We start from the raw sequence: 14,415 nt of genomic DNA on the forward strand, positions 1-14,415 counted from the left end.
AATCCTCCAGTTATTGAAGTGTTCTTTGATCATTGAGCACAAAACATCACTTATGTTACTATCATAAAAGCAATTGCTAGGCTACTCCATGTTGGATGTTTTAGATGTACACTGAGCTTTAATACACATCTAATGTGTCCTGTAGCCTTTAATGTGGTGAGCATGGTAGAAGAAGGCAAAAGGCAGTTCACTGGATCAACATCATAATTAGGTCAAGGGAAGATGGGAAGCAAGTAGTAGGTAAGGAGAGAGTATTGACCAAGTTAGGTGGAAAGAATACACAGGAGGCTAAAAACTAGAAGGTTCTATTTTGAATTCCACCACTTAAATAGTTAATCAAATCTGCATTTTAAATAGAGTAAAATTCTCAATTTTCTTACATGTTATCATTTTATTACTAATTAAAAATGGTAGTTGGTTGGATTTTGTTTTCTAAATACCTGCATCTACTTGATCTACTTTCATTTGATTCTGATATCCTTCTAATCAAATATAAGATTAATTTATACCTAAATAGTTAGTTGAGTTCAGAAAACATGAGCCATTAGGAAAGTTATTATAAGCCCTCATTAAGGAGTAATTTGACAGAATAAAGGAAGAAGAGTGGATTGAAGAAGAGGATCAAAGGCTAAGAAGGTTGAACCCAATTCCTAGCCATCACCCTGTGGGCAGGCAACCATCAAAACAAGACTTTGGTTGGACCATAAAACCATGCACAATATGAAGTTTATTAAAATTGATTGAGAATAATAATAATAATAATTAATTCATGAACCAAACAAGTTGGTGAGCCAACTAACCCCCACCCACCAACTCCCCTGTGATTGTTTTATTTCCACCACCCACATCATTGACTGAGAGGTTGCCAGGTGAGCCATAATTTGCAATTGGAATTGGAGCAAGAACAGTAGCAGAATTAGTTGGTCTACCCTTCCAAAGGAGAAGGAAGAAGAAAAAAAAGTGCCCCACTTATTGTCCACCTACTCCACCACCATTGTCTTCTACAAGATGAAGTTTGACATGATCCTTCTTTTGTTTCCTTCCAACAGCAAGTGTGGGCTAATTAAACTTTTAATCTTGAACTGTTCTTCAATAATAACTATGAATGCTGTGTTCATGGCTCCAACCATGTGGAATGTTTTCATGATGACTGATATGGCTTTGTAGCTACAGTATGTATAGTATTGCAAATGGTTCATTAAATCTTTATAATGCAAAGATGGTGGTTGTGCAGCATATTTAAGAACTGCATGGATCTTACTGCAAGATAATTACTTATTGTCACTGATGGAAATAACTGCTAACATTTGGTACTTTTAGATATCTTTTACATTAAATCAATACTGATTTTTTCTTTTCTGAAAATTGTTGCAGATTACTAGTCTAAATAATGAAATATGAATGCACAAGTGAGTGGGGCCCATAATTCTATTTATTGTTTTCATAGTTTAAGTTTAGTACATATATACACACATGATAAAAAAACTCAGATATATATATATATATATATATATATATATATATATATATATATTCCCTAAAGTCATAATTAAAGATCCATCTTTCTGAAACAAAATCCTTCAATTGAATTAGAATAATGTTGAGAATATTTTAGGTACTTTTTTATTATGTTTAAATTATTATTATCAATCATTACCGATAGTTCTTAATTTAAGAGCATTTGTGGAGTATTATGACATATATGTACGTATTAAAATATTTAGGGGCAAATATGTAAATACACTATTCTTTATTATTATTATTTTTTGTTATTTACCATCTAAAATAGTACGAGCGGTATATAAAAATGGGCGCCCGACACCAACTACTCCCCAACTAACCCTTCCCTCTTCTTTGGTTTCGCCGTTCTCTTTTCTGGGAGAGAGAGAGAGAGTGAGAGCGAGGAGATGGGGAGTCATGGGAAGGTCTACACCTTGGCCGAGGTCTCGACCCACAACACCCACAAGGACTGTTGGCTCGTCATCAACGGCAAGGTCTGTATCCATCTCGCCTCAATTCGATTCCTTTGATTCATTTGTATGTGTATCTGTTTGTCGGATGTGGTATGATTTCTTTCTTTCCCCTTCTCTCTCTGTTGTTGTTCGATTCAATCATGTCTGAGCCCCCATCTGTTTGTTTATCTACGAAAGGAACGACCTCTTCGTCTCGACTATTGAGATCTTGTCAACCTTCGCGAGTTGATTTCGTATGCCTATGGTAGGTTGCGGATTTTCTTTGCCGCAAGCTACTAGAGGGAGTTGGGCTACCTTCCGAAAGCATGAAGGCTTGATTTCATGCCCTCCGAAATTCAGATAGATTATGGAACCGGCATGGTATAAGATTACTTTGGCAAAGATGCGATTAGTTGTCCATAAATGCTCGGAATAGGTTACAGCGTCATCATGGTATTAGAACACTTCGATTAATATGCTTCTTTGGAGACGTCCAATAAAGTTGGACTGATGCAGGTAAAATTAAATTGGCCCTCTGTCTGAGGATGATGTGCACAAATCAAGACATGGTCCAAAGACATGTCTTTTGAGGTTTCTAGCAAAATTTCCAACTTTTCTTTGAAATATCGGTTATATTTCTACCTATTATTCTTGTTTAAGTTAAAAGTTGTGTATATAATTATGGGTATTTTAGCTGATTTCTCTCACGTAGCTGAGAGATCTAAGGTCATAAGCTGGAGTTTTGTCCAAAGGTAAAAAATACTAAAGGTCATCATCTTGCTCATTTTGCTTGAATCGATGCAGGATGTTACAGAGTGGGGATCTGAACCTGCTCGAACTATCATGTGAATCCCATTATGTGTTTGAACCTTGATGCTATACGAATGAATATCTTTGTTAAAAGAAAGTGTTAAGGATGACATGAACAAAATGACATAGCCTCAAAACATGTTTTTTAAGGTTTCTATCAGTTTGTCCAACTTTTTGTTACTTCATTACAATAATAGTCAGCCTGTTAATTATTCTTGAAAACATTCCAAGTACAAGAAAGGGCTTTGGTTGTTGTCTTATCTGATGAACATGTTAGACATGGATTTTTCTGATCATATGATATTCACCCCCTTAAGAAGATTTCTTTCATGCATGGAGTGCATTATATTTGAGGTTTTATTTCCTTTGTGTTTTTGATGCAATATTGGTGATGATCACATTTCTGATTGGAGAATATATTAGATTATAATTCCATATTATCAGTTTGTCAGTACAAAGTGATGTGTGTTATTAGGCCTCTATTTTTTTTCTTAAAACTTTTCAACATCAGAAGATCAACAAATATCATGTTTTTCAGAAAAGAACTTGTCAGAATATTGGTAGAAATAGAATAACTTATGGTGAACCAATAAACTAGTAAGATGACAGATGCTTGCTACATGGTATCACTCTGCTACAATAATCTGCTCTCTAGGGAGTATCAACCTGCAAAATTGTTCCTGTGGTCTAAATTCAAGTAGTAAATTACAATTTGGAAAGAACACGTTCAATGAATGCATGATGTTCATGACTCTTAACTTTCTATAAAATATCTTGACTACAAAAGAATTAAAAGTAGGCTAGAGATGCACTCTTGACTCTAGCATTTGAAAGTGCCATAGATTATAAGGACCCATACATGTAATGATTGAATGAAGAAGAAAGACTGTTAATGTAGATCACTTTTTCAAAAGAGAAATCATGATACAGGCCCAACAATACTGAGGCTATGTGTTTCATTCCGCATCTCTTAGCCCATACACTTTGGAATTGTGGTTTGTGTAGGTAGGAATAAGATTTTATTTTGGCATCTTTCCTAATAGGGATTCTTATTTGTAATCAGGTTGATTTTTAAGTGACCATTCAAATCCGTAGTTTGATCATCATGTGCAACCCATTCTTTGAGCTTAAGTAATTGTAAGACAATGGATATTGCATGGAACTTCATTCATTGGTGGAGCACACTCAGGATTGGTTGCACTTGGGGACACACGCTAAGATAACTAAAAGATACCTCATGTTATGCTTCTGTTAGTTACATCTGTCTCCACATGGGCCCTTCATCATAGGATGTCTAATTAACTTGCAAATAAATAAGGCATTAAAGATAACTTGATGGATCGAGTTTTCGTTTGGGGATGAACCTCTGCTACGGGGGAAGATAAATTGAACACAAGCACTTGCTTCTAAGTCAATAACTTTACCTTTACGAATATAAGGATTTTATTAAAACTTTAATTAAGTTTACCAGCTAACAGTGGTGGTATTTCTTTTACTAGCTTGTTAATCCTTAGATCTAATGATGGATGAATTTCTTTATATCAGCCAACAACACATGGGTAATGATCAAAGTTTCTAGATAGTTTTGAGGATGGATCTTGGTATAACAATAAGATTGCTCCTTTGCTATTTGGGAGATCGGAGTTTGAGTTTCAGAAACATCTGTAAGACTATGAGGAGTAGCTGTAGGCTGGGAGGAGGTGATGGTGGTCATAGTGGAGGAGTGATCAAGAGCAAGAACAGGAGAAACACGAGAAAGAAAAGGGGACTGACGTAGCAACATTAGGGTTGCTTGCAGTATCAGCTTAAATAATATGTCTTCTGTTTGACAAATCTGTTTGTCATGTGGGCAGACTTAATATATATGGGACCAATTGTATTAAGTTAATATGGGGATCGATAATGATGTTACTTTTTAATATTAATATCTTGGTTCTTGGAAGTTTCTGCGTAATTAGTTTTGCCGTCATTGTGATGCATTAGTGGTGTTGCTTTTTTACTCAGCTATCATGTTTTAGAAGTTGCTTGTGGTAGTTTGGTCTTCTATTTTTGGTTTTCATGTACTTCTGTGCAGGTTTATGATGTTACCAAGTTCTTAGAAGATCACCCTGGAGGGGATGATGTGCTGTTGTCATCAACTGGTAGATCTATTTTGAGTTACCCAGATCTCCATACAGCATCACTGATTCATCAGAAAAGATGTTTTATCTTTGACATGTGTTTTTGTTGTCAGGGAAAGATGCAACTGATGATTTTGAAGATATCGGGCATAGTAATACCGCAAGGGCGATGATGGATGAGTACTTTATTGGCAAGATTGATGCTGCAACAATCCCTCAGAAAGTTAAATACACTCCTCCCAAGCAGCCTCACTACAACCAGGACAAGACATCGGAGTTCATCATCAGGCTCCTTCAGTTTTTGGTTCCTGTGGCAATCTTGGGGTCAGCTGTTGCCGTCAGAATCTACACAAAAGCAGCTTAAAATGTTTGTTCGAGCAAAACAAGTTATGATAAGTTAGCAGTTTTTGCGATCTCCTGTCTTCTTACACATTCAGACACTAAGTATGGTTCTCAACCGCTTGCTTGTATCTTATGGTACGAAGAAGTCATTTGGTGTTGTATTGCAGTACCTATTAAATCTGTGCTTACTATCACAGAGCAACTATGGTATGAAGTCATGTAGTCCATTGCCCACTACATGAACATATCTCTTCAAGAGAATTATAATATTGTTGTGTAACTATAGGCACAAATAATGATGAAAAATTAATGTTCCATCAATCGACTTCGGCAGACTCATGCAAAGTCTTTGTCTATGAGTCAGTCCACTATATTATATGGTAAAGACCCCATCAAAGTTATAGGGATAGATTCAAAGACTTGAGCGAGCAATTATTTCAACCACTAATTGCTTGAAGAACAAAAACAAATATTTTTTATTATTTAAATTATATACGACATAATAACACTAATTATTAGGATGTCCTGAGAGATTGAATGTATAAATCGATGTGGATGACGCTGTCTCGTGTGGAAAACGCAAAAGTAATTGATGTCATGATAATGCCAGGATAGTGACATGGATAGCCATCAAAGTAACATTTTGTGCCCAAGGAAAAAGTATGAATCGACAACCAAAACCAAGCTTACACTAAAAATATAGCCACTATAATATCTCAAATACAGATCGGATTAAAATCGAAACAGAATCGTAATTGAATCAAATCATTGTGATGATTCAAATCGAATCAGAATCAGACTTGAATGATTATACTAAATTATATATTTTTTATATTAAATCAAAATTTTATTTTATTTTATTTATAATAAATTTCAATTTCCAGATTGCACCAATGGATCACTTACTTGGAAGTGGGTGGGTGACATTTAGAACGAACTCATCTTCTGAAATTAATCTTGGAAAACAATAAGAAAAACGTTATGCTGTTTGAGTACGAGAAAAGAGGTCATGCCATAGTCTGTGGCCAAGCCAACGAAGTCGTTCAACTCTCATTTTCCATTAGGTAGGTTTGAAAAGTACAAAGAATTATTGGCTCATCAATCTTGAAACTTCATGGTTTTTGCTTATTAATTTTCGTTTTCACTCCAAACAAAATTAGGCATCTCATCGTCTAGAAATGTCAAAAAAAAAAAAAAGAAGAAGAAGAAGAAGAAGAGTCATGTTTATATGGAATTCTTGTTCTATAATAATTTAAAATATTCAAAAGCTAATCGGTCCACTATAACATTATTATTTATTAAAGATCAGACTAATCGGTCCACCAACATTTTGAATTAAATTTGAAATGTTCTTCAAAAGAGAAGAAGAAGAAGAAAGAAGGAAAAAAACATACAGAAGGCGACCTCTCAATTACTTGGCATTTACATGAATTATTTGGTTTGAATCACCCAAAAGAAGAACACTTGAGTCATGCACACGAAGAGAACAAACATGGATTATTCATGGAAACATGAACATCACAGATAAAATAATAAGACTTTTTTTTTTGAATGCCTGTATTTTATTTATTTTTAATTGACTGAAGACAAAAAGTTATTTTTTAAAATTATATTTTTAAGGAAAAAACAGAAATAAAAAAAGCATCTATTAGTTAAGATATAATAATTTATTATAGAAGTAAATAACCAAAAAAAATTATTACACCAAGTAAACCAACAAAGGACTCAAATGGCCTATCCATTCTTCTTCTTCTTCTTCTTTTTTTCTGTAATTAAAATTAATAGGAAAATGAAATGATATATCAAAGAAATTTGCATGTTTTTTTGCAGGTCTACCCGAGTCTTTTCTTAGTGCAATTGGAATCATTCCAATGTACTTAGTCAACGACGTTATCATCTATGAATCCCATGGTTGCCTTGCCGGAGGGAATCTTCCTCTCCTCTTGTTATTAGCTGCAGCGAGAGTGAGAGAGAGAGAGAGAGAGAGAGAGAGAGAGAGAGAGAGAGAGAGACAGAGAGAGAGAGGAGGAGGAGGAGGAGGAGGAGGAGGATGAGAGGAAATTCATGGCGATGTGGTGGATCAACACTCCATCTACTGGTCAGAGGTGAAGGACACATCATTTACCTCTTCCCGCCTACTATTCTTCTAGTTCGATTTGATCCTTCTGTTCCCTTCTCGATCGTCTTCTCCTTCTCTGCGACTCGGTTTGGCTCATCTCCAAACTTTTCCATGTTCATTCCTCATGCTTATCGGCTTCTACTTGTTTGCAGGACTCGGTAAGAGTGAGATGGACACAGCAGCTATAAAAGACATACGAATCCTTTGATCCACAGTGTATGCAATCGTTGGAGTAGAATGGGAGCCGCAAGCTCGACGGAATCCAGCAGCAGGGATGCGAGGGACTACCCGGAGCAGCCCTACAGCACCACGAGCTTCTCCCGTGGATGGTCTTCCTATCCTCCTCCTCCTCCATCACAAAGCTACGATTCCCCACCCGTGGCCTACCCTGCGTCTCGCTCCTACTACCCGCCGCCGCCGCCGCCGCCGCCGAGCTATGACTTCATTTCCGGTCAAACAGGGACGAGTTCTTCGCAAGCCACAGGACGACAGCCGAAGGTGGAAGCCAAGTACTCGAGAATAGCCGACGACTACAGTTCCTTGGAGCAGGTTATCCTCTGTTACCTTCTGTTCTTGACACAATCCAAGCTTATTTCTTACCAATGCAGTCAGCATCATATTAGGCAATGATAGGTATCTCGAAGGAGATGGGTGATAGAAAGTCAATTCACCTACTAATCTAGAAAATGGATCTCATCTCTCCTAGAATCTCAAGTGGATAGACTGGTAGATCCTGTCCAATCTATTCACCATTGTCGTGTCCTGCGTTTGAATCTTGTGACTCCAACAGGTAACTGAGGCCCTGTCACGAGCTGGCCTCGAATCCTCGAATCTTATCGTAGGCATTGACTTCACCAAGAGCAACGAGTGGACAGGTAACCATCCCCCGAGTCCACTGCTCACCACCGCGAACATGTTACTCACCTTCTCGAACAGGTAAACTCTCGTTCCACGGCCGCAGCTTGCACTCCATCGGTGCCGCCACAAACCCCTACGAACAAGCCATCTCCATCATCGGACGGACCTTGTCGGCCTTCGACGAGGACAACATGATCCCCTGTTTTGGATTTGGAGATGGTAGTCACATTCAAACCCCCTGCTTTGTTCTTCAGCCTTAAGGTTGACTCGTGCGGTGATTGATGATGGCTGTGCTACTTCGCAGCAACCACCCATGACAGAGATGTCTTCAGCTTCTATCCGGGGGAGAGACCTTGCAATGGATTTGAGGAAGCTTTAGAACGGTATCGAGAGATCACCCCGCAACTGAGATTATCTGGTACCTCTCACAACCTTAGTTTTGGTGAATCGGAGTGCTATGATCCATCGGAGGGAGTTCTGAACATGTTCAACTACAGGGCCAACATCTTTTGCTCCAATGATTGAGATGGCTGTGACCATCGTGGAGCAGAGCGGGGGTCAATACCATGTTCTACTAATAATCGCAGACGGACAGGTATGCATGCTCCATCTACAGCACTGCTCCTTCCTTAATCTCATCCGTGCAAAGGCATCCTTTTCTCGGTAGTTGAGATGTTTAGAATGTGATATTGGAACAGGTGACAAGAAGCGTGGATACTGATCTTGGCCGATTGAGCCCCCAAGAACAGAGGACAGTTGATGCCATCGTCAAAGCTAGGTAAATCGATCTGACTTTTGACATGCTTGGTTTGACATTGTTCTCACTACCGATTCATGTCTTGATGCAGTGAGTGCCCCTTGTCCATCATCCTGGTGGGGGTTGGAGATGGACCCTGGGACATGATGAAGGAATTCGATGACAACATTCCTGCTAGATCTTTCGACAATTTCCAGGTACAGAGATTACAGCACACAGCAATTTGGATTCATTCTTTACTCGGTTTTTCTATTTCTTGTGTTTGATGATGCAAATTGTATCAAATAGTTTGTGAATTTTACGTCGATCATGGAGAAGGGAACGCAAAAAAGCCGAAAAGAAACAGAGTTTGCTCTTGCTGCACTCATGGAAATACCTTCACAGTACAAAGCAACAATCGATCTTGGCATCTTAGGGTATGCGGATGCAGAACTCATACTTGTTGATTAGTTTTCTCCGACTGCTACTCCATGATCTGAGACTGCAATGTGTGACAAGCAGGAGGCATAGTGGAACGTCTCCAAGAAGAGTGCCTCTTCCACCTCCTACCGGTAGTTCTCCTGCAGCTTTTCCTGGCCCAAAAGCTTCTGGATCAGCTGGTCCTAAGCACAGTTCATCGTCTTATCCTCATCATAGAACAACAACTACACCAACTGCAACAGAACCTGTGGAAACTCAGGTAAATCATACAAGAAATCGTATCTATCTGATTCCAATTCTTCTCTTCTTCCAACGATACGAGTGATGATGAGGTTCGTCAATTGCAGGCTTGCCCAGTTTGTCTCTCCAATCCCAGAAACATGGCATTTGGCTGTGGGCATCAGGTACGAAGCAGCATAACCATGGTGAATCTGAAATGGTCTGTATGACGATGATGATGCTGATGGATTTGTTCTTGACCTGCACTGCAGACGTGTGTTGATTGTGGACCTCGGCTTAGCTTCTGCCCCATTTGCCGGAGCTCAATCCAGACCAGAATAAAGCTCTACTGAAGCATAGATTCGTACTGTATGTGACTGTAAAATGGTTCGTCTTCTGGGTGTATAAATTTGTCCAAGCGCATGTAGCTGAAGACAGATTACATGTCTGTGCAAACAAGTTGATAGGAGTCCGTTTTGGGTATCAGAATCAATGGTATTTTTTAATTATTAATAATAATTTAAAATAAAAAGTAAAATCATAATTTAAATTTGAAAAAAAAATGTTTATATTTATATTTATATTTTAATCACAAAATCACTATTATTAGTTTTGATTCCTAAAAATCAAAACCAACTTTACTCATTTCTTCTTGTAATATTCACTCATTCAAAATAAGAAAAAGATAAAGAAAAGAAGAGCAAATGGATTTATTGAGATTTGATTACTTATCAGGAAATTAAGTTAATTCACATATATGACGTCAATATTTCCCTGCAAATATACAACATATGTACCGATCTAATACTACTGGCTATCCACATACGATGGCTGACTCTGCTTCGTGAAGCCCGCAGTGACCAGCTTAAACCACTGGCTTTCCACTTGCAGGTGCTCGTCATCTCCGCCATGGAACCCGTCGCAGGAATTGGAGACGAGGCAGCCGTCAGAGTCGACGTCCAAGCACACCTCCGTTCCATCCGTCAGCTTCGTGGCCAGATGCGTCTTCTCCGAACCCGACACGAGCTGCCACCGCGAGTCCGACGGGTCGCAGATGATCCCCAGCCTCACCGGCGCGCCCAGGCCGACCGCTCGCAGGCAGAAGTAGGTGCCGGTCACCATCAAGAACTCCTGCGGCGTGTAGCGCCATGAATCGGATGCGGAGCAAGGGCCAAGCTTCAGCGGGTCTGCCATGGTCCTCCTCCGCGTCACGCAGAGGCCGGTGGGCGGGTGGAAGATTTTGGTGCGTGGGCGGCGGAGCAAAGGATGGCTCTCATCTGCGCCAGGAATCATCAGTCAACAACCATATAGCGGCTCTCTCTCTCTCTCTCTCTCTCTCTCTCTCGCATACAACTCGAGAAGGGGATGAATCATCGACAGACAAACCTCTTAATTGGAGCAGCAAAGAAGGAGCCGCTGCGGACGCACGTTGTAGCAGAAGACTGGAGCAGCAAAGTAGGAGCGGAAGAAGATGAAACGAGGACGCCATGTCTGCTGGGGAAGGCAGAGAAGAATGGGAGGGGATGAGCGAGCGAGTGAGTGAGAGATATTTACTAGCAAGTTTAGATCAAAATGTGATGTATAATATCATCTTTGCCGGCAAAGAGTGTTGTGTTGGCTATGCCAAATATTTACGTCGATGCTTGCGTGAGGTTTCACGTAGTCCACATTGCTGGTATTGCTTGTACGCAACTAATGGCTGTGTCATCCGAAAACCTATTATATTATATTATAGTGAAGTGGCTTACAAAGAAAGCATCGTAGTTGACTTTAAGAGGCCGTGCAAGAGAATCTTATCGGTCGGATGCATAAAAATATTGATACAGAGCCAATCAAATTTCTACTTGACATCAATTTCATCGTGGTGTCGGGAAGTTCTAAGCATGCTTGATTTGGGATGTACTGAACCTTTCAAAACTATGTTATGAGTTGCCCGACAAAGCTCGTCCGAATCTTAAATTAACTTTTGATTAGGTGTGTTGGCTAAATGTGACGTCTTTGAAAGCCTAATGTATTAGGGAGTGAGAGTTCTCTACATGAGGGGTCTTTTCCATATTAAGGTTTTGGATCATTATGTCTTCTCCGATGTTAGGGATGTAATCATGCTATGTTGAATTTGAAAGATATGATACGATCATAAATATGATTATAACATTAGAGGATGATATTGGAGAGTCGACCATATGACATTGAGGTATTTCACAGTTAATATTATCATTACTCTCGAAGGTTTACTAGTCTTATGAATCTTCGATTTAACATGAGAAAAAAATTAAAAATTTTTTTTTTATCCTCTTAGATCAAAATAATAATGATTTTTTCTTCTGTTCATCTCAGATTACCATTCTTTCTTTTGGGAGTCCATCAAAAATCTTTTGGTAAAATTTATAGGAAGTTATGGATAAACAAAAAGAGATAAAGGGATAGCAAAATAACGGAGTTGAGTTAAATTGACCGGACATAAAAAATAAATCAAAGAGCTTAAGTTTGTTAAATCATCGATCAAAACCAATATAATAATCACTATACTCTTTCAATCATCACAAATAGAAGACTTTAGAGCGATCTTTTAAATTTCTCATCTCATCTATGAATATTCTCTTCACACACAAAAATATAATTATCCAAATTCTGATAAAAGAATACTCGAACCTAATTTACATGGTGAAGTAGAATTTGGAAATGCCCAATTAGGAAGCCATGGATCTATTATGACCTAACTTAGTGGATGGTTTAAAATATTTAAGCCTAAATTAATGATAATACACCCATCAAACACTTTGCTCTTAGAAAGTAATTTTAGCCATCTCCCGCTTATGATAGTTCACGACAACGCCACAAACAGCTCACGATCCAATATGATGAGATAATTAATTCGTTAATTGATTCGCACAAACATTTCATACATTTGGCTACCAACCAAACCATATAGTAAATAACAAACACAAATAGCTCAGGATCCAATATGATGGGATAATTAACACATTAATTCTTAGCACAAGCATTTCATACATTTGGCAATCAAACCATATAACAAATAACAAATCACATCATTGCTAGCTAGGGTTCACTAAGATTGTTGTGACCACTCCGGTAGAGGCTAATTATAAATTAGCTCATGTAGTTAGATCCCAATCCCTAGACTTCAAAATTTTATATTAAAATATATATAGTTATGAAAGTAAAATATTTAACTTCATTTACTCTAACATCATCTACTTTATCGATGTAAAATACAGCACGTGATAACATGTGCATGAATGACATGAAAACGATAAACAAAAATATAATTTCATCTGTGGTAATGAACGATAACATCGTGGGTGGCTGTTGTGATGGTAGTCGATGAGAACGATATGATGGTCAACCTTGCTGATGTCAATCTGAACATCGACAATAAGGAGACAAAGCGATAAGACATCTCATCTGCATTGGCACCACATCATTTTGCCTCCTCTTCCTCATTTAGTGCCACTCTACATCTACATCAGCGAAAAAGAGTAGATAAGTGAGGCATCTGCATCATCGACGAGGAAGAGGGAGAAGGAAGGTGAGGCATCTACATTGGTGTCGCACTACTTTGCCTCCTCTTTATTCTTACTAACCACCACATCTTTTTGAAGTAATGTCGCACTATCTCCTCTACGTCGACGCTGCACCGCTTTACCTCCTCTTAATTCTTGTCAACCACTACATCATCCAATGCAGTGCTGCACTATCGCCTCTACATCGGTGCCTACCCCCTTGTCGTTCTCGTTGACCACTGTATCACCAGAAGAGGAAGAGGATGCAGAGCGATGCGACACGGACACAAATGTCTCACTTGCCTCCTCTTCCTCCTCCGACACCGTACTACTTTGCTTCTTCATTCTTGTTGACCATCGTATTATTCGGTGTGATACACATTGCCTCCATTGTGTCGACACCGCACCACTCTGCCTCATCTTCGTTCTCACCGACCACCATATCACCAAAAGAGATAAAGGAGGTAGAGTGATGTGACACTAATGCAAATGCCTCACTTGCCACCTCTTCCTCCTTCGGCATCACATCGCTCTACCTCCTCTTCATTCTCATTGATCATCACATTGTCCGAAGAGGAGGCAAAGCGGTGCAACGCTAATGCAGATGCCTCACTTCCCTCCTCTTCCTCCTCTGATGTCACAATGCTCTGCCTCCTCTTCATGTGTTGATCATCACATCGTCGAAAGAGGAAGAGGTGACAAAGCGATGCGATGCCGACACAGATACCTCACTTCCCTCATCTTCCTCCATCAACATTGCATTGCTCTGCCTCCTCTTTGTTCTCGCCAACCACCACATCGCAATGCCGCATTGTCGCCTCTACGTCGGTGCCGCACTGCTCTGCCTCATCTTCATTCTCACTGACCATCACATTATCGAAAGAGGAAGAGGAGACAGAGTGATGCGATGCCAATGCATATACCTCACCACTCTGCCTCCTCTTCCTCTTCGTCATCAATGTTTGGATCGACATCGACAATGTTGACCACCGCATCGTTCTCACCGATCACCACAACAACAACCACCCATTATGTCACCACCATCGAAATTATCTTTTTATCTATTATTTTTGTATCATTCATAGACACGTTGTATCTTTTGTTGATAAAACCGACGACGTTAGAATAAATAAAACTAAATATTTTACTTTGATAATTATAAAAATTTTAATATAAAATTTTTAAATTAAACGATCAAAATACTAAGGAGGTTTAACTACAAAGGATAACCTATAATTAGCCCCTCCAATCGATGTGACATCATATTTGACTGTTCACATGATATTTTAGAAGT

General features: G+C 39.0%; 3 protein-coding genes across 5 annotated transcripts; 2 read left to right on the forward strand and 1 right to left on the reverse strand.

Annotated features, from left to right (window-relative positions):
- The first annotated feature begins 1,831 nt into the window (after positions 1-1,831).
- LOC135675900 (cytochrome b5-like) lies at positions 1,832-5,491 on the forward strand. Its single transcript, XM_065186533.1, has 3 exons — positions 1,832-1,994; positions 4,837-4,903; positions 4,996-5,491. The coding sequence occupies exons 1-3, from the start codon at positions 1,908-1,910 to the stop codon at positions 5,244-5,246; spliced, it is 405 nt and encodes a 134-aa protein (XP_065042605.1). The 5' UTR covers positions 1,832-1,907; the 3' UTR covers positions 5,247-5,491.
- Positions 5,492-7,171: 1,680 nt separating this feature from the next.
- On the forward strand, positions 7,172-10,624 carry LOC135582211 (E3 ubiquitin-protein ligase RGLG2-like). Of its 3 annotated transcripts, XM_065186536.1 has the most exons (13): positions 7,172-7,329; positions 7,496-7,892; positions 8,134-8,218; positions 8,280-8,420; positions 8,506-8,619; positions 8,699-8,796; positions 8,882-8,979; positions 9,050-9,155; positions 9,247-9,374; positions 9,460-9,637; positions 9,726-9,782; positions 9,870-9,984; positions 10,489-10,624. In XM_065186536.1, the coding sequence occupies exons 2-12, from the start codon at positions 7,581-7,583 to the stop codon at positions 9,948-9,950; spliced, it is 1,398 nt and encodes a 465-aa protein (XP_065042608.1). In that variant the 5' UTR covers positions 7,172-7,329; positions 7,496-7,580; the 3' UTR covers positions 9,951-9,984; positions 10,489-10,624. The 3 variants fall into 3 exon arrangements, with proteins under 3 accessions (XP_065042608.1, XP_065042607.1, XP_065042609.1); XM_065186535.1 differs by lacking the exon at positions 10,489-10,624 and having other exon boundaries at positions 9,870-10,069; XM_065186537.1 differs by lacking the exon at positions 10,489-10,624 and having other exon boundaries at positions 8,900-8,979; positions 9,870-10,069.
- LOC103987145 (glycosyl hydrolase 5 family protein) lies at positions 10,284-11,201 on the reverse strand. The gene is made up of 2 exons (XM_009405355.3): positions 10,984-11,201; positions 10,284-10,874 (listed from the first exon to the last, which is right to left on the reverse strand). Exons 1-2 carry the CDS (start codon positions 11,084-11,086, stop codon positions 10,405-10,407), a joined length of 573 nt encoding a protein of 190 aa, XP_009403630.2. The 5' UTR covers positions 11,087-11,201; the 3' UTR covers positions 10,284-10,404.
- Between the last annotated feature and the right edge of the window lie 3,214 nt (positions 11,202-14,415).

Source organism: Musa acuminata, chromosome BXJ1-6 (assembly GCF_036884655.1).
Source record: "Musa acuminata AAA Group cultivar baxijiao chromosome BXJ1-6, Cavendish_Baxijiao_AAA, whole genome shotgun sequence".
Lineage (NCBI taxonomy): Eukaryota > Viridiplantae > Streptophyta > Magnoliopsida > Zingiberales > Musaceae > Musa > Musa acuminata.

What these genes read in the sequence shown, in the direction of transcription:
- LOC103987145 (XM_009405355.3), bottom strand. Translation starts at nt 11,086, where the DNA reads ATGGCGTCCTCGTTTCATCTTCTTCCGCTCCTACTTTGCTGCTCCAGT. An exon ending in TTTGCTGCTCCAATTAAGAG is followed by an intron (nt 10,875 to 10,983) that starts GTTTGTCTGTCG and finishes TTCCTGGCGCAG; the next exon opens with ATGAGAGCCATCCTTTGCTC.
- LOC135582211 (XM_065186536.1), top strand. Translation starts at nt 7,581, where the DNA reads ATGGGAGCCGCAAGCTCGACGGAATCCAGCAGCAGGGATGCGAGGGAC. An exon ending in ACTACAGTTCCTTGGAGCAG is followed by an intron (nt 7,893 to 8,133) that starts GTTATCCTCTGT and finishes TGACTCCAACAG; the next exon opens with GTAACTGAGGCCCTGTCACG. An exon ending in CAGAACCTGTGGAAACTCAG is followed by an intron (nt 9,638 to 9,725) that starts GTAAATCATACA and finishes CGTCAATTGCAG; the next exon opens with GCTTGCCCAGTTTGTCTCTC.
- LOC135675900 (XM_065186533.1), top strand. Translation starts at nt 1,908, where the DNA reads ATGGGGAGTCATGGGAAGGTCTACACCTTGGCCGAGGTCTCGACCCAC. An exon ending in GGCTCGTCATCAACGGCAAG is followed by an intron (nt 1,995 to 4,836) that starts GTCTGTATCCAT and finishes ACTTCTGTGCAG; the next exon opens with GTTTATGATGTTACCAAGTT. An exon ending in TGTGCTGTTGTCATCAACTG is followed by an intron (nt 4,904 to 4,995) that starts GTAGATCTATTT and finishes TTTTGTTGTCAG; the next exon opens with GGAAAGATGCAACTGATGAT.